This window comes from Sorex araneus, chromosome 4 (assembly GCF_027595985.1).
Source record: "Sorex araneus isolate mSorAra2 chromosome 4, mSorAra2.pri, whole genome shotgun sequence".
In the NCBI taxonomy this organism is placed as follows: Eukaryota; Metazoa; Chordata; class Mammalia; order Eulipotyphla; family Soricidae; genus Sorex; species Sorex araneus.
The window spans coordinates 133,252,247-133,274,208 of NC_073305.1; the positions used below are offsets into that span (position 1 = coordinate 133,252,247).

The 21,962-nt window shown below is 45.9% G+C and overlaps 1 protein-coding gene across 2 annotated transcripts in view; it reads right to left on the minus strand.

The window, feature by feature from the left end:
• Positions 1-20,751: 20,751 nt before the first annotated feature.
• The window catches only part of PDSS2 (decaprenyl diphosphate synthase subunit 2), a 304,415-nt gene continuing 303,204 nt past the window's right edge, over positions 20,752-21,962 (minus strand). For both annotated transcript variants that reach the window (XM_055135730.1, XM_004605703.2), the window contains one exon: positions 20,752-21,398. In XM_055135730.1, coding sequence (XP_054991705.1) covers positions 21,240-21,398 — 159 coding nt within the window. In that variant the 3' untranslated portion in view covers positions 20,752-21,239. The remainder of the gene's footprint in view (positions 21,399-21,962) is intronic.

Here is a 21,962-nt window from a genome sequence, read left to right on the forward strand (position 1 = left end):
ACTGCACTCATTTGTGGAGTATAAATAACATCACATGAGTCTGACACCTAAGGACGGTAGATACAAGGACCAGGGGATTGTCCCATAGCAAGAAGACTGCTTCATAAGCGGAGGGGAAAAGGCAGATGGAATAGAGAAGGGGCCACTAAGAAAATGATGGCTGGAGGAACCAGTTGGGATGGGAGATGTGTGCCGAAAGTAGATAATGGACCAAACATGATGACCTCTCAGTGTCTGTGTTGCAAGCTATAATGCCCCAAAGTAGAGAGAGAGTATGGGGAATATTCTATGCCATAGAGGCAGGGGGAGGGTGGGATAGGGGGGTATACCCAGGATATTGGTGGTGGGGAATGTGCAATGGTGGAGGGATGTGTGTTTGATCATTGTGTGATTGTAACCCAAACATGAAAGCTTGTAACTATCTCATGGTGAATGGTGATTCAATAAAATTTAAAAAAAAATTTAAAAAATTACTATTTCTATTTTGTTCTTTTGAGAACAGAATAGAGAACAAAATAGAACATCATAGAGCTTACTCGTGGCTCTGTGATCAGGGATCACTCCTGATGGTGCTTGAGAGAGTATAAGGGGTGCTAGGGAATGGAACCTAGGCCTGAAGCATCCAAAGACAAGCATCCTACCCACTGAATTATCTCTCTGGCTCCTCATTCAAAATTTTAATGTTTGGGATTGGGGATTTGAATTGAGTCATAGTCATATGGGATGCCAGGGATTGAACCCGGGTCGGAATGTGCAAGGTAAACACCCTACCTGCTGTACTATTGCTTCAGCTCCTGTAATTGTTTCTTTTGTTTGTTTTTGATTCATACCTGGCAGTGCTCAGGGGACCATATGGGATGCCAGGGATTGAACCTGCGTCAGCCGTGTGCAAGACAAGTGCCCTACCATCTGTACTATCTTTCCAGGACTCCCCCAACTTCATTTTTTGTCACTGCAATTCAAAAAAAATTTTTTTGTTTATTTTATTTTATTTTTTTTGCTTTTGGGGTCACACCCAGCCTTGCATAGGGGTCACTCCTGGCTCTCTGCACTCAGGAATTACCCCTGGCGGTGCTCAGGGGACCATATGGGATACTGGGAATCGAACACGGGTCGGCCGCGTGCAAGGCAAACGCCCTACCCGCTATGCTATCACTCCAGTCCCTAAAATTTATTTTAATGTGGAGAAAAAAGCCGTAACTGTTGATTTCTAGAATTAACATTGATTAGATAACAAAGTCACAATATTAAAATCAATAGACAAAATCAATTTATGTGAGCATTGTTATATCTGACAAAGAAAATCAATTTATGCAAACATTGTTACATCGGATCGTGGGGTTGGTTGTTAAGTCCATGTCTAAGAATTTATTAAGCTGTTTGTTGATTTAGGAGGTGTCACATGGCTGCTTCTGAGGTTGTGTGGTTCAGAGACTTCAGGATCTATAGTCTGAACCAGTAAATTTACCCACCATGATTCTGGAAAAAACAACAACAACAACAAAACACCAGAGTTCTCAGCCTTGGGACCAGGTACCTGAAATTATTCGAAGATTCACACCTCTGCAGAGAATATTTGTGAAGTGGTGGAGTTGAGTCCTTGGAGTGACTGTATCGGGAGAGGATGCTGCTGCCAGAGCTTAGGCTGAGTGAATATTCCGCCCACCCACTTCCCTCGGGTGTTCAGGGCTTTCAGCTGCGGGGACCAGTGATTGCATACTTTTAGCTACTTGGCATGCATCTCCTGGGAGACTTAATCGGGATTTTCCTGTCCCTGTCATTTTTTTCCCCAAGATTTTTTAATTGAATCACTGTGAGATAGACTCTTACAAAGCTGTTCATGATTAGGTTTCAATCATACTGTATTCCAACACCCATCCCTCCACTAGTGTACGCTTCCCAGCACCAGTGTCCCCATCCCTCCTATCCCTCCACCCCCTCACCCCCAGCCTGCCCTCTAAGACGATACTTCTCTCTCTCTCTCTCTCTCTCCCTCCCTCCTTTTGGGCATCATGGTTTGCAATACAGATACTGAAAGTTGTCATGTATATCCCTTTACCTTCTTTTAACACTCAGCTCTTGTCTAGCTATTATTGTCATACTGGTCCCTTCTCTATCCAGATCCTCTTTTTGGCCTAATATTCTATACTGTCAGATAGTAAGAGTCTTCCTGCTCCCCCTGCCCCACTTGCAAGTGTTGGTTTAAATTTTTGTCTTATTTTTTATATGTATGTTTCTCTCTGTCTTGCTTTTTGAAAATTTATCTTTATTATAGTTCATTCTAGTACTTACTTTTGCCAATTTTTCATTTACAATGCATTTTCTACGTCTTTTCTTCTGACTTGTTTTGGGGATCATACTTGGTGGTGCTGGTGGGAAGGGTCTACTCCCACTGCCACACTGCTGTCACTCCCAGCAGTGCTCAGGGGACCATACATGATGGGATGGGACTGGGCCTTCTAAAGCATGTGCTTCAGCTCACTGAACCATCTCTTTGACCCCTTCTTTCTGCTTTGACTAAATAGGTTTCTTCCTTTCCTTCCTTCCTTCCTTCCTCCCTTCCTTCCTTCCTTCCTTCCTTCCTTCCTTCCTTCCTTCCTTCCTTCCTTCCTTCCTTCCTTTCTTCCTTCCTCCCTCCTTCCTTTTTTCCTTCCTCCCTTCCTCCCTTCCTTCCTTCCTTCCTTCCTTCCTTCCTTCCTTCCTTCCTTCCTTCCTTCCTTCCTTCCTTCCTTCCTTCCTTCCTTTCTTCCTTCCTCCCTCCTTCCTTTTTTCCTTCCTCCCTTCCTCCCTTCCTCCCTTCCTTCCTTCCTTCCTTCCTTCCTTCCTTCCTTCCTTCCTTCCTTCCTTCCTTCCTTCCTTCCTCCCTCCTTCCTTTTTTCCTTCCTCCCTTCCTCCCTTCCTTCCTTCCTTCCTTCCTTCCTTCCTTCCTTCCTTCCTTCCTTCCTTCCTTTCTTCCTTCCTTCCTCCCTCCTTCCTTTTTTCCTTCCTTCCTTCCTTCCTTCCTTCCTTCCTTCCTTCCTTCCTTCCTTCCTTCCTTCCTTCCTTCCTTCCTTCCTTCCTTCCTTCTTCCCTCACTCCCCCCTCCCTCCCTCCCTCCCTCCCTCCCTCCCTCCCTTCCTTCCTTCCTTCCTTCCTTCCTTCCTTCCTTCCTTCCTTCCTTCCTTCCTTCCTTCCTTCCCCACACCCTCCCCTTCCCCACACCCTCCCTTCCTTCCTTCCTTCCTTCCTTCTTCCCTCCCTCCCTCCCTCCCTCCCTCCCTCCCTCCCTCCTCCCTCCCTCCCTCCCTCCCTCCCTCCCTCCTTCCTTCCTTCCTTCCTTCCTTCCTTCCTTCCTTCCTTCCTTCCTTCCTTCCTTCCTTCCTTCCTTCCTTCCTTCCTTCCTTCCTTATTTCCTTCCTTCCTTCTTGATCACTTGAGTTGAGTAAGCATTCCATTCTACCAGAAATCTGTCTTATTTCAAAGTTCATGCCTGTCTATTGTACCACATCAGAATTAAGTATCAAGAAAACCTTGAACATTTGTCATCATTTGTGGAGTATAGAATAACATCACATAAGGCTGACACCCAAGGACAATAGATACAAGGGCCAGGAGGCCAGGAGTATTGCCCCATAGCTGGAAGACTGCTTCATGAGCAGAGAAGAGAAGGCAGATGGAATAGAGAAGGGATCACTAAGAAAATGATGGCTGGAGGAATCAGTCGGGATGGGAGATGGGTGCCGAAAGTAGATAATGGAACAAACATGATGACCTCTCAGTGTCTGTGTTACAAGCCATAATACGCAAAAAAAGAGAGAGAGTATGGGAAATATTCTCTGCCATGGAGGCAGGGGGAGGGTGGGAAAGGGGGGTATACTGGGGATATTGGTGGTGGGGAATGTGCACTGGTGAAGGGATGTGTGTTTGATCATTGTGTGATTGTAACCCAAACATAAAGCTTGTAACTATCTCACGGTGATTCAGTAAAATAAAAAAAAATTGTCATCTACCCAGTAGATCTAAAGCTGGAATATGTAATATTGAATAAACAAATAGACCTGGGGCATTTTGAGAATTATGGAGAATTTTATGAGAAATATAAATTCTCTGGTTTTTGGTTTCTGCGCCACACCTGGCAAAGCTCAGAGATTATTCCTGGCGGTGCTCAAGGGAGTATTTAGGGTGCTGGGGTTCAAACCGGGTTGGCTGTGTGCAAGGCAAGTAGCCTACCTGCTGTACTCTCGCTCTAGCCCCAGAAATATAAATTCTCAAACTTCAACTATGAAGATTCTGCTCCTAGGTTTGAACAAAGCCTTGATTCTAATGTATGCATCTGATTTTGATGCAGACCACATTGTACGAACACGCAGGTTCCCTATCCAACCTTGTAACTTTCCAAATGGGAAGATTTGCGCACCTGTTTTTTGCCCTTTAAATCTTATTTTTTAAAGATGCACCTATGAGTAGGTGTTAGGCATTCTTTTCTAGACACCTTGCCTTATATTGTCCATATGTTAAAAGAAATCACGAGAACTACTTGCTCTCTTTTCCTTCCTTCCTTCTTCCTTCCTTCCTTCCTTCCTTCCTTCCTTCCTTCCTTCCTTCCTTCCTTCCTTCCTTCCATCTCCTTTTCCTTCCTTCCTTCCTTCCTTCCTTCCTTCCTTCCTTCCTTCCTTCCTTCCTTCCTTCCTTCCTTCCTTCCTTCCTTCCTTCCTTCCTTCCTTCCCTCCTTTCTTTCTTTCTTTCTTTCTTTCTTTCTTTCTTTCTTTCTTTCTTTCTTTCTTTCTTCTTTCTTCTTCTTTCTTTCTTTCTTTCTTTCTTTCTTTCTTTCTTTCTTTTTCTCTCTCTCTCTCCCTCCCTCCCTCCCTTCTTTCTTTTTCTTTCTTTCTTTCTTTCTTTCTTTCTTTCTTTCTTTCTTTCTTTCTTTCTTTCTTTCTTTCTTTCTTTCTTTCTTTCTTTCTTTCTTTCTTTCTTTCTTTCTTTCCTCTTCTTTCTTTCTTTTTCTTTCATTACACCTGGTGTTGTTCTGAAGTTACTCCTAGCTCTGCACTCAGGAATTATTCTTTGTAGTACTCAGGGGAACTCTGTGGGATTGTGGAATGCTGGGGATTGAATCTGTGTGGGCCATGTGCTACCCACTGTACTATTTCTTCATTCCCCTCCCCCTTCTTTTTTTTTTATCAACTTGGTGATGGTTAGGATTGCTCCTGGCTTGGTGCTGGGAGGACCATGTGGCACTGGGGATCAAACCCAGGACCCACACATGCAAAGCATGCACCCTAGCCTATTGAGCTATCCCTGGCTCTTAGAACTACTTTTGTAATCTACATTAGTCCAATTAGTAAAATACACTGTTCCCTGACCACTACACTAAGTTTTTCCTAACATGCTGAGAAGGAAACCAAAACATATAAGCAATTTGAATACTGACATTTCATTTAGAATTTCATTTAACATTAGTTGGGATGTTCTTTTCTCATCATTATAATTTGGGGATCTGTTATAATTTCACTTGTTTCCTTTATTGTTATAAAAATCTATTTCCTGGAGCAAGAGAGATAGTACAGTATTAAAAGCACTAGCCTTGCATTTGGCAAATGCCAGTTTGATCTTTATGGTTCCCCAAGCACCATAAGGAGTGATCTCTGAGCACAGAGCTAGGAGTAAGCTTTGGCCACATCCAGGTATGGCCTTCCCTTCCACCCTCCAAAAAAAAAAAAAAAACCAGAAAACCAAAAACGCATACAAGCACCTGTTTCCTGGGGCTAGAGAGATAGTACAGGGTTAAGTCACTTGCTTTGCACATGGCAACCCCATGGTTGCCTTGTTCGATCCTTGGAACCCATATGCAGGACAGTATTTGGCATACAGTAATAGTTAACAGAAAAAATAAGGATTTACCTTGGTCTCTTAATTCATTATTGATCGATGATTTTCAAGTCAGGGAATTATCATCTCTTGGAATAAGGGAGCAGTAAGGACCGTTGGGAGAACACAGATTTGGAAATGTAAAAAAGAACTAGTTTATCTAGAGCAGGAGAAATAGTATAGAGAGGGGTTAAGATGCTTACCTGGCATGTGGCCAACCCTGGTTAAATACCCAACATCACGTGATCCACTAAGCACTCCCAGGAGCAACCCTCGAGTACTGAGCTGGGAGTAATCCTCAAACATTGCTGGGTTTAGTGGCCTAAAGACTACAACAAAAAATCTACTGTAGAAGGTCCTTGAAGTTACATTATGTGAAAATGTTTATTATATTTTATCCTGTACTCTTTAATGAAATTTATTTTTTTTAGTTTTTGGTTCTATCAGAACTTATTATCAGAACCAGAAACTGAAAAAAAATAAATTTCATTAAAGAGTACAAGATAAATGGCAGAGCCTGGCAAGCTACCCGTGGTGTATTCAATATGCCAAAAACAGTAACAACAAGTCTCACAATAAAGACGTTACTGGTGCCCACTCGAGCAAATCGATGAGCAACGGGATGACAGTGACAGTGACAGTTTTTGGTTTATCATCAGGGTATGCTCAGGGACTGGTCCTGATGGGACTCAGTGGTCCAGATGTGGTACCAGGGATCAAACATGCAGAGCAAGCACACTATCTGCTGTATTATCTCTTCATTCTTAATTAAAACTTTAAATTAATTTAATGTAAGTCTTCAAAAATTTAAAAAATGTAGCAGTAGTGCTATTTTTCTGTTCTATATTAGATTTTATAATGCTGATATTGAATATAACAGAGCAAATGACTTTATGTAACTGTAGAAATTATTGGTGTGAATTTGTATATGAAATACATACCTTTTACTGCCAATAGTTGGCATTATTGATTATGTTACAAATAGTACAGGTGACATATTGCAAACAGAAAGCATTTTTTGGTGGGCATGTGTTATGAATGAATATGTTGAAGTTGAAAAGCTTTCATTACAACTAGTCGCGGCGGGAGGGAGTGATTTATTTCCTAATAATAGACTTGCTTAAGAACTTAATCACATAGAAACACTCATGGCAAAACTTTCTAAAAACAGCTATCCATGCTGCTATTTAGATAGACAATATCTATAAACATATTTTGTTAGGTTTGATTGGCATTAAAAAATTGAGCTGCTCACTTTGGATTAAATAATCTCTTACAGTGCATGTGTGGAAAGGCGGACAAGTAGGGCAAAGATATAAGGTTGGTGGGCCAAGAGAGGAAGTGCAGTGGGTAAGGCACCTGCCTTGCACATAGCTGGCCAGGGTTCAATCCCAGCACCACTTATGGTCCCTGAGCCCTGCTAGGAGTGATCCCTAAGCATAGAGCCAGGAGTTAGCCCTGAATATAGCTGAGTGTGAACCCCTTCCCTACAATAACTCAACTCCCCCCCCCCACACAAAAAGATCGGAGAGTCCATTATATTTTCATACAACTTTTGACTGTAATGCTCACATTAGCTCATTTGTTGAAATCATCTAGTAGAAGATGAACATTTAAAAACTATTAAAAAAAGTTAAATACAAATTGAAAAGATGCCATCCACTTGGATATAGGTGATAAAAAAAAAATAACAATTAACGGTGCAAATGCTTTTCGTTTTCTTATTTGGGCCACACCTGGTGGAGATGGGGTCTACTACCAGCTTAGTACGTAGGGGTTGATCCCAGAGGGGCTCAGGGTATCATGAGGTGTTCGGGACAGAACGCAGGCCTTCTTTGTGCAAAGCAGGTGCTCAGTCCACTGAGCTTTCTCCAGCCAATAGGACAGTATGTTCGTTTTGGGTGGACAGAAAGATGGTACAGTGTGTGGGGTGCTTGCCTTGCACACAGCTAATCAGGGTTTGAAACCTGACACCCGATAAAGTCCCCTAAGCACCATCAGAGTAATCCCTGAGCACAGCCAGGTCTAACCCAAACACCGCCCCCCATTTTTTTTTTTTTTTTTGGTGAAGGGTGGGGGAGTGTGATTTGGTCCAATCCAGTGTTGCTCAAGACCTACTTTAGACTCTGTGCTTAGGAGTGAATCCTGGCAGTGCTCAGGGGACCAAATGTATTGAAGTGGGTTTCTGTCTACAAGGGAAGCATCTTATGCTCTGTATTCTCTCTCTGACCCCTTAAAGGGCAACTTATATGGTATAAAACCATATATATACATGTACATATATATATATACATATATTGTCATATATAGGACACAAATTCAAGAACTGTTATTCTGTGGCTGCTTCAATGTTGGTAAGATAGAGACTGCTGAAGACTTCTGTAAATGACAAATGGGTTGTGATTACGGGATTTCCAGAACTGTTGTTTTACTATGTCTGTAAAGTGATTATGACACAGAATTTCAATACTGACCTCCTCTTCCAGACGATGGTGAGGCTGAGGGGGCTAGGGACAAAGTTTTCTTCCTGCGTGTTTGTTTTGAGGCATCTATATTTGCTCGAGGGCCTCGATACCATGGTGATAACTTAGCAACAGCAAGAAATATTACAGCATGAAGTGCTGTCATCCCTGCTCCTGACCCAAAGAGCTGGCAGGGAAAGTCAGGGGAACAGAAACAGAGCTGTGCAGATGCTTCGTGCTTTTTTTTTCTTCTTTAAATTAAAAAAAAAAAATCCTTTTGTATTTGGGTCATACTCAGCTGTGCTCAGGGACTACTCTGGGTCTGTGCTTAGGGATCACTCCTGGCACGGCTCAGGGACAATCTGGGAGGCCAGGGGTCAAGTCTGGGTTGGCCACATATAAGATAAGCATATTACTCAGTATACTATCTCTCTGGGATCATTAGTTTTCACTTTTTTGGGGAGGGGTGGGATCTCCCCAGAAGTGCTCAGGATCTCCAAGGGCACCCCTGATGAAACTCACTCTGGTGCTGTTCGGAGGCCCATGGGAGGTCAGGAATCAAACCCAGAGCCTTCACTTGCAGGGTATGCTCCAACCCCTTACGCCGGTGGTGCTTGGGAACCACAGGGGGTTCTGGGGATGGAACTGGCATCAGCCTTGTGCAGGGCAAGGGCATCACCCTCTGTACCACTCGCCAGCCCCAACATCAGGGATTTTAAAAGGTCTCCGGGCAAGTCTGAGAACCTTTGGCCTAGAGGGGAGAAGGGTGGGGGGTGGTCACTATCTTGCACTCTCTGACTCAGGCTTGGATGGGAGCAGCCTGAGAGCAAGCTGGAACTCCAATGACTGTCACAGGCATCCGAGCAGGTGTAGGAGTGTCACATGTAGTCACAGGCAGTGCGGCACCTGGCGGCCCATAGCGCTGACAAACGGGCCCAAGCACAAGCCAAGGCACTACAGCTGCTCAGCCCGACCCCCAGGTGCTGATACTGTACATGAAATAAAACAGGGAAACACGCATTTGCCCTGAATGACAGACAGAAAACAAAGACCCCAGGCTAAGTTCAGAGTGGAACGGATAGGCTGTGTGAAAAAAAAAGCTTAAAACTCCAGTTAGAATCAGTTAGATGACACGAGAAAAACAACAACAACAACTGTGCACAAACAATATGAAATTTATAACAAGCAGAGAGAAACTAGTACAGAGCTTCCAGCAGAAATAATGGACTTGGAAAAGAAGCCAAACTGCTGGTGCATCCCAGGTCTGGACTGAGAATTCTGGGGCCTTCTTGGAATGGTGGTGGGCAGATTCCTCCCCCTGCCAGAAGACCCAGCATCCCGCCCCCCCTCCCCCCCCCCCCCGCCCCAACCCTGCCAACGCACACACCTGACATCTTCCGGGATAGAAAAACCCAGCTCCACAGCTAATCTCGAAAAGAAAGCGGAGACACTGAATTATCCCAGGTAGATCCAGCTCAGTCATGAGGGAAAAGAAAACCACAACCTCAAATATGTGAAGACTAGAGATAATATGCTGCTGGATACCCACTAGGTGGATGAGGAACTTAAAACAGAAAATAATGGCAGGAGAGCTAGCTCGATGAGTTGGACACAAGCTAGGTACAGAAGAGGTCCAGATCCAATCCCTAGGGTCCCATAATCTCTTGATTATGACCAAACATCTCCTGAAGCACGGAGCCAAGGGTAGCCCCTGAGCACTTTGAGGTGTTAATCCCAAACAAACAGTTAAAAATAAAAAATTTCAGGGCTGTGGGGCTGGAGCAATAGCACAGCGGGTAGGGCATTTGGCTTGTACTTGGCTGACCTGGATTTGATTCCCAGCATCCCATGTGGTCTCCCGAGCACTTCCAGGAGTGCATGAGCCAGGAGTAACCTCTGAGAATTGCTGGGTGTGACGCCCCCCAAAAAATTCAGGGCTGAAGAGATAGCACAGGGTGATAAGGTGCTTGCCCAGCACGTGACCAACTTCAGTTTGTTCCCTAACACCACATATGGTCCACTGAATAGGGCCAGGAGTAGCACTGCCAGGTATGACCAAAAACAAACCAAAAACAAAAAAGCCCAATTGGAAATACCTGTAGAATACCAGTTATCAAAGCCTATGGGATACAGAAAATTTGGCATTAAAAGGGAAGTTAATAATGATACAGAGCCTCATTTAACAAAAAAAAAAGCCAAAAAGGTTAAGGTGCATGCGTTGCATGTGCCTGGTCTTGGTTCACTCCGGAGCACCACTGGCCCCTTGCACATCTTTGGGGTGCTGTTCTGGGCAGTCCACGAGCACTGAGTGATGTGGCCCTGGTTGTCTCCAGCACTGCGGGGCACAGCAGCACCACATCCTCAGGCCCTAGCATTCAACTGACTGTATGGCTGCTGGCCAAAGATTGCTGGGAGTATCCCCTGGGGCTCCTGAGCATCATTTAGGAGTCCCTGCCATGCCCCTCCCCCAACCCCTTTCAAAATACAAATAAAAGTACAATTTTTTTTTTCTTTTTGGGTCACACCTGGAGATGCAGAGGGGTCACTCCTGGCTCTACACTCAGGAATTACTCCTGGCAGTGCTCAGGGGACCATATGGGATGCTGGGAATCAAACCTGGGTCGGCCACGTGCATGGCAAACTCCCTACCCACTGTGCTACCACTGCAGCCCCATGTTTTTTTTTGGGGGGGCACAACTGGCAGTGCTCAGGACTTACTCCTGCCTCTGTACTCAGGGATCCCTCCTGGCAGGGCTCAGAGGACTATATGGGGTGCTGGGGCTCAAACTCTGGTCAGCTGTGTTCAAGGCAAGTACCTTATTTGCTATATTATGAGTCTGACCCCCGAAATATAAATAATTTAACCTTACAATTCAAGTGACTTGAAAAAACAATACAATGAAAAGTTAGTAACAGAAAGGAAATGATAATAATTAAAGGATAAATTAAATAGAAACCAAAAGAAATACCTCTAATAAAAAAAAATAAAACGTGAGGATCTGGAGAGAGAGCACAGGGTTTAAAGCACTTGCCTTGCATGCAGCTAAGCCTGGTTTGATTCTTGGCACCACATATGGTCCCTAAGAGTAATCCTGAGCACAGAACCACAAGTCCTGAGCACCACCAGGTATGCAAGCCCCATCTCCTCCCCTCAAAAAGACAAATAAAACAGATACCATAGAAATACAAATAACTTTAGGAGTCAATAATGAACTGTGATATGTCACAAACTTGACAGCCTACAAGAAATTGATGGATGTCTAAATACAATCTACCAGGAGTGAAACAAGAATAGAAAAGTGGAATGAATTGCTCACATGTATAAAACTTAAATAGCAATCATAGAGCTCCCCAAAACAACAGGCAAGGGTGATGATTCCAAGTGCGGAAGGTCTTGGGGCCAGAGTGATAGTCCAGCAGATAGGGCATTTGCCTTGCACACAGCAGATCTGAGTTCCATCTTCAGCATCCCATATGGCCCCCTGAGCACCATTAGGAGTAATTCCTGAGTCTTGAGTGCAGAGCCAGGAGTAACTCCTGAACACTGCCAAGTGTGGCCCGCAACACACTGCCCCCCCCGCAAACCCCAAAAAGATGAGAAGTCCTGCCTGCCTGCCTGCCTGCATGCGCCCTTAGTGTGACCCCCAGGACCCTATGGCTTTTGTAAGGACACTGTAAATTTCCAGCACCAATTTGTACCCCTCCCCACGTAAAAATAAAGCTTCCCCCAAATTTCTAAAGCCTTAGATCAGATGATTCACTTTATTTTAGTTTTTGTGCCAAATCCAGTGGTGCTTAGGGCTTATTCCTGGCTCTGTGCTCGGAGATCACTCCTGGTAGACTTGGAAGATCTTATGGGATGCCAGGGATTAAAGAACTTGGGCCAGATTCGGGTCAGCCACGTGCAAGGCAAGTCTAGGTCTGTGTTACTGTGTGTATCATTGTCATTTTGTTGATCAACGATTTGCTTGAGTGGGCCCAGTAACGTCTCCATTCATCCTAGCCCTGAGATTTTAGCAGCCTCTCTTTACTTGTCCTTCCACATTAGAGACGGTGCCACATTAGAGACTCTTTAGGGTCAGGGGAATGAGACCTTTCATTGTTAATGGTTTTGCTATATGAATACACCACAGGGAGCTTGCCAGGCTCTCCTGCAGTAAACTCTCAGTAGCTTGCCAGTCTATGTCTACTGCCCCATTTAAAAAACTTTTTTTTGGGTAAACCAGCAAGTTGTTTAAAAGATGAAGGAGAATACAATACAACAGAAAACATCTGGGTACATTGCAGATAACAAGGGCTAAATGTACCTTCAGTTATGTACATATAAGTGCTGTCTATTTCTCTGGGCCTTAGACCAGATAATTTTATGGTGAAATTTATCTCTAAAGAAGAACTTAGGCAAACATGAAAGTTCATAAGTTTGTAACTGTAACTCATAGTGATTCACTAATTAAGAAAAAAACTTAAGTTTTTTTTTCTTTTTTGGGTCACACCCAGTGATACACAGGGGTTCCTCGTGGCTCTGCACTCAGGAATTACCCCTGGCGGTGCTCAGGGGACCATATGGGATGCTGGGAATCGAACCCGGGTTGGCTGCATGCAAGGCAAACACTCTACCCACTGTGCTCCAGCCCCAAGAACCTAAGTTTTCTTCTCCTCAATTTTTTTTCTAGAAAATTGAAGGAAGAATAATATATCCATATACATTTTATGAGGCCAAAATTACCAGAACCACACAGGGATGTCACATATAAAAAAAAAATCATTACAGATCAATCTCTCTGATGAACACAAATAAAAAGTCCTCAACAGGAGGCCGGAGCGATAGGTGATAATTGGGAAGCTCACAGTAAATCAGTTATGTTCTGTGTATATAAATGGGCTTAAGGGATTCTGCCATAGGTGATCGAATGGAACAGCACTAATGCTCAGGAAGTGAGAAGCTGTGAAAACAGTGAAACTACAATGATCCATTCGAGGAAAGAAAGGCTTAATCCTTTGAAGATGGTTTTCTCTAGTGCACTTAAAATCTTGAAGTCCTGTCAATGATAGAGCACTTGGCTTGAAGCTCAGGGTCTACTCCCAGTTGGGTGACATGCCACCCCCCCCTCCCCGCCACCCCCCTCCGCTCCCTGCACTGCTTGAGGGACGATGCAGTGGCCCCTCGTGAAGGAAATGGGAACCACCAGTTGGGAATTTGAATCTTTTAAGTTGAAGGATTTGTTTTTTGGTCTTGTTTTGGGGCCACACCTGGCAATGTTCAAGGGCTACTTTTTTTTTTTTTTAAATTTTGCTTTTTGGGTCACACCCAGTGATGCACAAGGGCCACTCCTGGCTCTGCACTCAGGAATTACCCCTGGCGGTGCTCAGGGGACCATATGGGATGCTGGTAATTGAACCCGGGTTGGCCACGTGCAAGGCAAACGCCCTACCCGCTGTGCTATTGCTCCAGCCCCACTAAGGGACTTTGTTGTTTAACCTGCTGGAGAACCTACATATGGGCAGATTTTTAAGTTAGAGGCTCTCTCAGAGGCAGACTGGGAGGCTAATATTGCCACACTTGCACTTACCTCAGAGAAAGTGACCAGCAAAGAAAATTCAGAGTTTAAGTTTGAGTTAAGTTTGAAAATTCAGAGTTTAATTTTAAATTCCAAGTTTAAAATTGGAGTTTAAGCCCCTTCTTAATAACAAGTATAAGGACTGCAGCACCATTTATGATGTGTTAAATAAAAACAATAGGATATAAAGTTGAATTTATTTAATTAGTCATACATAAAGAGATGTGTGGCAGAAAAGGAAAAAACACAAAAGGGTGGTACTGATTAAGTCTGCATGGAGAAACTGAGTGATTGCTGCTTTATCTCTTCCAGAATTTTTCTTTTTTTTTGGGGGGGGGGTGAAGGGTAGAGCCACAGCCAGAGTGTCCAGAAGTCAATTCCGGTCATGCTTATGGATTGGGAGACTGTAGACCAATCGTGGGCCCTGCCATTTGGGTGTTTCCCTGGCCATACTTTCCAGAGTTTCTTAAAAGTAGATATTTGACTAGGAAAATAGTTCAGCAGTAGTTTATGTTTCAGATGAGTAAGGCCCTCGGTTTGATCAGCAGCACCAAAACAAACAAAAACCAATGGTTATTTGATGAAATGTCTTAAAATCTGAAACTTAAGCTTCCAACAGGACAAGCGGTGGGGACACACACACGCACACGCGCACATATGCACACACACATGCACACACACAGGGAGTAGATTGAGTGTACTGAAAGAGCTAATGTAACTTTTCCATGAAAACTGAGTCAACATTTCCAAAATAGAAAAAAAACAAACAAACAATAACCCTTTTCTCCAGGAGAGAAACAAATATGCTGTCATATATCACTTCATCTTGCTCCGGTCAGTGCTGGGCGGGCAACATGGATCATGGTGGCCCCAAGGTCTTGGCCACTGAAGAGTAGGTCATACAAGATGGTGACAGTAGGCCTGTGACAGCCACCATGACGATGTGGGCTACGGACATGCTTCTCATCAAGTGCCACTTCCTGGAGCCAAGACAACTGTTCCTAGGAAGGACACTCCTTCAGCAGTTGGGTCCTGAAATCCATGGCCTCTGGTGCCAGCGTCCTCTGCAAGGAGAGGTGGGGTGACTCAAGGGGTGGGGGTGAACCCCAGTCTCAGACCTGCTCCAGGGAATACTTCTCTCTAGTGCCTTCTAGAACCATGTGGTCCCCTTACAAGAAAGGATACAATGGCTCACTTGAGAGGGACTTAGAACTCAGGACCGAAAACAGGAGGGGAGAAATGGGCAAATAGTTTTGATTTTTTTTTTCATTATTATTAGATTGTCTTTTATTTTGGTGGTGGTGCATAGAGCTTACTCTTGGTTCTGTATTCAAGGATCACTCCTGGTGGAGTCTGGGGACTACAGGGGTGCCGGGGGTTGAATGGGAGTCAGCTGTGTGCATGGTAAGCACCTAAGCGCTTACCAGAAGTCATCTCTGAGTACTAACTTTCTGCTTTCCCCTCCGCCCCCCCCAGTTAATTTTTGGGTTCTGGACCACACTGTGTAGTTCTCAGGGGTTAGTTTTGGCTTAGAGCTCAGGGACCATGCAGTGCCACAGATGGAACTAGAGTCTCCGCATGCAAAACACATGCTCCAGCCCTTGAACTATCTCTCCAGCTGTTGCTAGTCTTTAAAAGAGAGTGGGGGGGCTGGAGCAATAGCACAGCGGGTATGGCATTTGCCTTGCACTCAGCCAACCTGGGTTCGATTCCCAGCATCCCATATGGTCGCCTGAGCATTGCCTGTGGTAATTCCTGAGTGCAGAGCCAGGAGTAACCCCTGTGCATCGCTGGGTGTGACACAAAAATCACTTGTATCACTTCACTTGTATCACTTGTAGTCCCGTTGATCTTCCATTTGCTCGAGCGGGCGCCAGTAACGTCTCCATTTGTCCCTGTCTCGAGCTAGTGCAGCCCAGTGCTTTCTGCTTGCTCCAGGAACAGGGAGAGCCTCAAATCGTTCACTCAGAGATTTGATGAAATCTGACCATCTAGTTGGTGGGCGGCCATGAGGTCTTCTGACGTCCTGTGGAATCTAATCGGTAACAGCTCTAGCCCAGCGGTCGTCTCTGAATCGCATTATATGACCGGCCCATCTGATTTTTGATGACACAAAAAGAAAAAAAAAAGAAATAAAGGAGGGGTGGGGGGGAAGGGGAGGAAAGAAAGAGACATTCTTTTTTTAAAAAAAATTTTAATTAATTCACCGTGAGGTACATTAACAAAAATTTCATGTTTAAACTTCAATCATACAGTCATCAAACACCCATCCCTTCTCCAGTGCACATTTTCCACCACCAAAATCCCCAGTATCCACCCCCTCCCATTCCATACCTCCCCCTGTCAGTGTGGCAGACAATTTGCAGATATCCTTTATCTACTTTAGTTACCTTCGATATTACCACCCCTCATATCATACCTGCCAACAATGAAATTGCTAGACAGTGTGTTCTGTATTATTTGTCTGGATATAATATAATTGAAAGAGACATTTTTTAATGGCCGTGTTTTTAAGTACAATTTCCTCAAATCTACTTGTCCAGATCCATCTACTTTTGTCTGCTGTGCAGTGCCTGGAAGGCGTGTTCTACCTCTGAGCTCTAGTCCTGGCCCAGAGATCTACTTTATAGCCAATTCCCAGATTTTGAAAGATTATGGATATCCATATGACTTTCACTATTGCCCAAGTAGACAATGTACAGGGGACCTAAACAAGGTCTACATCTTTTTGGAACCTTTCACACCAAGTATATGTCTTTTTTGAGGGGAGGGGGACCACACCTGGTGAGGCTCCTGGCTCTGCACTCAGGAATTACTCCTGGCTGTGCTTGGAGGAGTATATAGGATGCTGGGGGATTGAACCAGGGTTGGTTACATGCAAGGCAAACACCTTACCTGCTGTACTATCGCTTTGGCCCCCCAAGTATGTGACTTTTATCTCGAGTTTGTACCCTACATCCTAGGCACAGTCATCACACTGTCCAGATAAGAGATTAAACATTGGCAAATGAGATCAGCACCAGGCAAACAATTCAATCTTGACTAGCAAACAGCTGGCTATCTAATCCACACATAATTGTGTTATTGATTGACTGGTTTTTGGGTCATACCCAGCAGTGCTCAGGGTTCACTCCAGGCTTTGTGCACAGAGATGACTCATGGTAGTGCTTGGGGGACCATATACAGTGATGGGGACCAAAGTAAGGTGATCTGTGTGAGAGGCAAGCGCCTGAACTGTTGTACTATCTCTCTAGCCCCTATCACTGTATCACTGTTATCCCGTTGTTCAGATTCACTTGAGCAGGCGCCAGTATTGTCGCCATTCCTTCCAGCCCTGAGATTTTAGCAGTTTCTCCTTACTTGTCTTTCCCAACGACTGGAGGCTCTTTCAGGGTCAAGGGAATGAGACCTGTTATTGTTACTGTATTTGGCATATAGAATATGGCACGGGGAGCTTGCCAGGCTCTTTTGTGCTAGCTCTTGTATGCATTACTTATTTATTATTGTTTTGGGCTTTTGAACCACACCCAGGGGTGTTCAAAGTTTACTTGTGGCTCTGTGCTCAGAGAGTGGTGGTGCTTGGTGGATGACATCAGTGCCAGGGATTGAATCTGGGTTGGCTGCATACAAGGCAAGTGCTTTAACCCCTATACGATCTCTCTGGACCCATGCATGTTTTTTAAACTAGAAAAGTCTTTTTTTCTTTACTTTTAAAAATTAGGCATTTAAAAGAAAATTCTGGATGGGGAGCTGCTTGGTAGTTTCTGGGGAGATGTAATTTTATTTTTTCTTAAATTTTATTTATTTATTTATTTACTTTTTGGGCCACACCCGGCAATGCACAGGGGTTACTCCTGGCTTTGCACTTAGGAATCACTCCTGGCAGTGCTTGGGGGACCATATGGGATGCCGGGCTTCGAACCCAGATCAGCCACGTGCGAGGCAAATGCCCAATTCATTGTACTATTGTTCCAGCCCCTGAGATATAATTTTAATGTTCACTGTCTTAGAGGTGGGTGTGAGGAGGAGGCAGGAGCTGATGGAGGCTGGGAAGACGGTGTTAAAGGGGGCAGAATATGAAGAGGGAAGGTGCAGGCGGAGGCCCTGCTGAGGGGCGCTCATCACAGGCCAGGCGCTGCGTAACCACTGACCATGCGGTAGCTCCATGGACGGGAGGCAGGCCCTCTCCGAGAAGTGCAGTGAGGCCTGGCCACTGCACTCAACAAGGTCGACGATTATCCTGGGGGCTGGGAGGGGGACTGCCTGAGTGTCGCTGAGGTCCAGGAGCTAGGAGACCACAGAGAGGGGTGCTGGGGAAGCTGGCAGAGGAAAGGGGAGGTCAAAGGGCAAAAAGGTGAGGAACTATATTTTAGCTGTTTGTTTGGGGCCACACCTGGTGGTGCTCAGAGCTTACTCCTGGCTCTGTGCTCAGGGCTTACTCCTGGCTCTGTGCTCAGGGCTTACTCCAGGCTCTGTGCTCAGGGATCACTCCTGGTGGTGCTGAGGGGACCATTTGGAGTGCTGGGGAACCGAATCCAGTCGGTCATGTGCAAGGCAAGCACCCTGCCCCGCTGTACTATCTTTTTGAGCCCTGGAACTGTGTTTCACGATTGGGGGCTGGGGGGGCTGAGCACACTTGAAAGGCACAGAGGAGTCAGCAAAGCTTTAAGGATTAGGAGCCTGCAGGGGACAGGCGGCTGGGGGCTCGCTGGAGACCTGTGTGGCAAGAGCTAGCTGAGAACTGTTCTCAGCGGGGAGGCGGGTCACAAGGGGCCCCTCTGCCAAGTCCCCGCAAATGGAAGGCAACGCTTAGCCCGCTCAGAAGGCCCTCAGTCAGCCTTCACACAGAACAAGGAGAAAGCCTGACCCAGAGCGGGTGCAGGGCTTCGGGGCACTCGTGTGAGTGAGGTTTGGAGGGGATCATTCCTGGTTGACTTGGGGCTCCGGGTGGAAGGAAGCCAGACACTAGTGAATTACAGATTCTTTCCAGGAGCAAGACACTGGGAGCAGACGAAGGAGCCCACCTCATTCTCCTGTCCCCGAGGCTGGCCCCAACATTCTTCCTAGGGATGATTCGAATGATATGAACGTAAATGGGTTAACACATACTGCTGAAGTAAGGCCATTTCAGTACTTCTGCGGGGATTTGCCAGCGTGCTGAGTTTAACCAAAGCCCTCGGGAGTGTCGGGGAAAGAAGAAGTGGATGGAGGGAGAGGAGAGGGTGGGACAAGGGCAGATGCCTGTGGCAGTGGGACCCAGCAAGGGTCAAGCAGCTGTCCTTGCAAACCTGGAAGCCCAGACTGGGGAGAAAGGACAGTTCTGGAAACGCAGCTGGGAAGGCAAAGGTCCCTGCAAGCAGACTGGGTCTGGATTGCTGGATCCAATCAACCAGGATCACAGGGCTGCTGAGGAGATGGGGAGCCCTGTAGCGCCCCTCCCTGGCAGCTCAGTGAGGAGTCTTCAGAGCCTTCCCTCCTTCCCAAACCTCACCAGGAAGCATCAGCTGAACAGCAGAAAGGGAGGGAACCAGGCGGCTTTCTCTCTCTTTAAGTACAACTTTGGAGGGGGAAACTGAGGCTCAGGACCATGATCTCAGGGCTCAAGGTCACACGGGGCAAAGCACCTTCAGAGTGAGAAGCCGCCTCGGACCCCTGCCTCATAGCCCTGATCTCTGGCTGCCTGCTTCGGGAAACCTGCCAGCTGAGAGGGAGAGAGAGAGGAGAGAGAGACAGGGCAATCGGGCGCGTCCTCCTCAGTGGAGGAGGTTAATGATTCAAACCTGATCTAAGGCATCTCACCCCGGTTACTCATTAAGCCAATTTCTGTGAGAAAAGACCTTTCAAATCAAAGTGTGGAATATTCTTCAGGCAACTCGACAGACCTTCAAAGTGCGGCAGCGCGCCCCACAAAAAAGACAATTTTTTAAAAGTAGACGTTGAAAGATTTCAAACTACAGTACCTTAACCTCTGCAGGTTAACGTCATGGCCTGTCACATGCTTCCCCTCGACACCCTCTCCCCTCCTCCCCCGCAAAGGTTTGGGTCACTTTTCGGGGCCAGGGAGGAATGGATCTAGAATAACTTCATTTAGAGTTTGAGTGAACGAGGTAATAAAATCTGTTTGCTGTGCTCGCTGTCTCCAGACAGGGCTGTAATTACACCACAGAAGGGAGCGAGGCAGCTGAGGCTCAATCTGGAGCATTTGTGTAAACTCAGCCTTCTTGTCGACAGGCCTCTGGCTTTGCACGCGTGCAAACCACAAAAATCATCTCCTCGGAGGCGCTCAGAGCCAGTGTCCGGTTACAGCCCGGTGAGCCTGCTTATATTCTTTCTGTAATTGGATGTCTGCGGTTCAAGACGAAAATCTGACATTCTGAGGTTAAGGGGTGGGAGGGGGCACGGCAAAAAAGTGAATTCTCCTGTACAATAATTATAGACCTGAAACCTGTAAAAATGAAAACGTGAATATTCTCTCCGCGGTGGTATTATAAATGAATACATCTTACTCGGCGGGCGGTAAAAAAAAAAAAAAAAAAGCATTTTCTTCAGCGTGGAAAAAACAACAACAAAAAGCCCTTTGGGTTGTTATTTTGAAAGGTGCCTGGGAAAAAAAAAGTGGTCTTCAGGAAAGAAAAAACAGGCAATTTCTCCTCTCACCCAGTTAACATTTGATAACATTTTAATCTTCTACTCTAAATATTTGGCCTTATTCCTACCAGCAATTGGTTCCCCCCACCCCCTAATCTTTACAAAAACCCATGAGGCACAAAGTCCATTCATACTGGATCTGTAAATAGACATTCTTGCAACGAAGACAAAGCATATTATTTTCTTGGTCACAAAACTCCCTGCCCTCCCGTCCCCCCGCCCCCACTCCACGCTGAAATACTGGTCACTAGCTCTCGATTCTCCAGTCCCCGTGGCAGCACTGAGGTGCTGGACACCTGTGTCCTCCCTGGCAGGAAAACCACAGGCCAGCGCCCTGGCGCCATCCCCAGCGCGGGCCAATCAATAAGGACTTATTTCCTGTCCATTTGCTGAGGTCACAGGAGTGAATCTCATTAATTATTTCTGCTACTGCAGCCTCAAGTGTGCTTCTGGCATGACAAGTGAAAACGGTTTGACCTTTTTTTTTTTCTTCCCCCACTTCTAATTTTGTGTGGAGCAATTCCCAAAAGAAAGCAGAATTTTATTGGGCGGTGAGATCAAAGGAAGGGGTTGGGGGTTGGGGAGGGGGGGACAAGGATCTGTTTTTAAAGTCATTAATGCCGGTATCTTCTCTCTTCCTGAGAACGCCCCCCACCCCCCCACATCACCTCAAGCCCCGAGTTCTGCGGGGCTAACAAACAATGCTGTCTTTTATAATTCGGTGTCACGAAAATCTGGTCACAGCAAACACAATGTTTTCTAAAGCCGATCGGGCCTCGGAGGGAGGAAAGCTCTCCAGGGCCTCCAGGGCCTTGTTTCCATGGTAACGACACAGGTCAATAGCAGAAGTCACACCTTTGCCAGCTTTGATTGTTTCCCGCAACTGTGAAGAAACAAATGCACACATGTAAAAGTCAGTTTTGAAGGGAGGGACCCTCAAACTGGGGAGGGCAGGCCGGGGAACAAAGGAGGACAGGGGCTGGGGGGCTGTGGGGGGGGGATCTGGATCCGGCCTGCTGCATTCTTGGGAGGTAAAGAGGCCGGCATGCCCCAAGGATTCGGAGACACCAACATTCCCTCAGGCTGCACAATAGGCTCCAATCAGCCTAATTACCTCTGCTCCCCACTGCACCCTGGGGAGCCCCGGAGCCCCTGGGCAGGAGCCGTGCCACCCGCAGTAAAGCATGCAGAGGGCGTGAGCGCCTTTGGCATTTGGCGGTCTGCAGCCTGAACTTCTCCTTGTAGGGTGTGTGTGTGGGGTGGGGGGGGAGTGATGGGGGTCGTCATCTTAGTCATTTAGCACCCTCGTTAATCAGGATCCTTTTACACTGAGTGTGGGCATGATCGTCCATAAATTTCAAGGTAGACACAGAACATTAAATCCATCCTCATATCAAATAGGCTTTTTATTTTTTATTTTTTGTTTTTACCCCGGTCACTCTTTGCA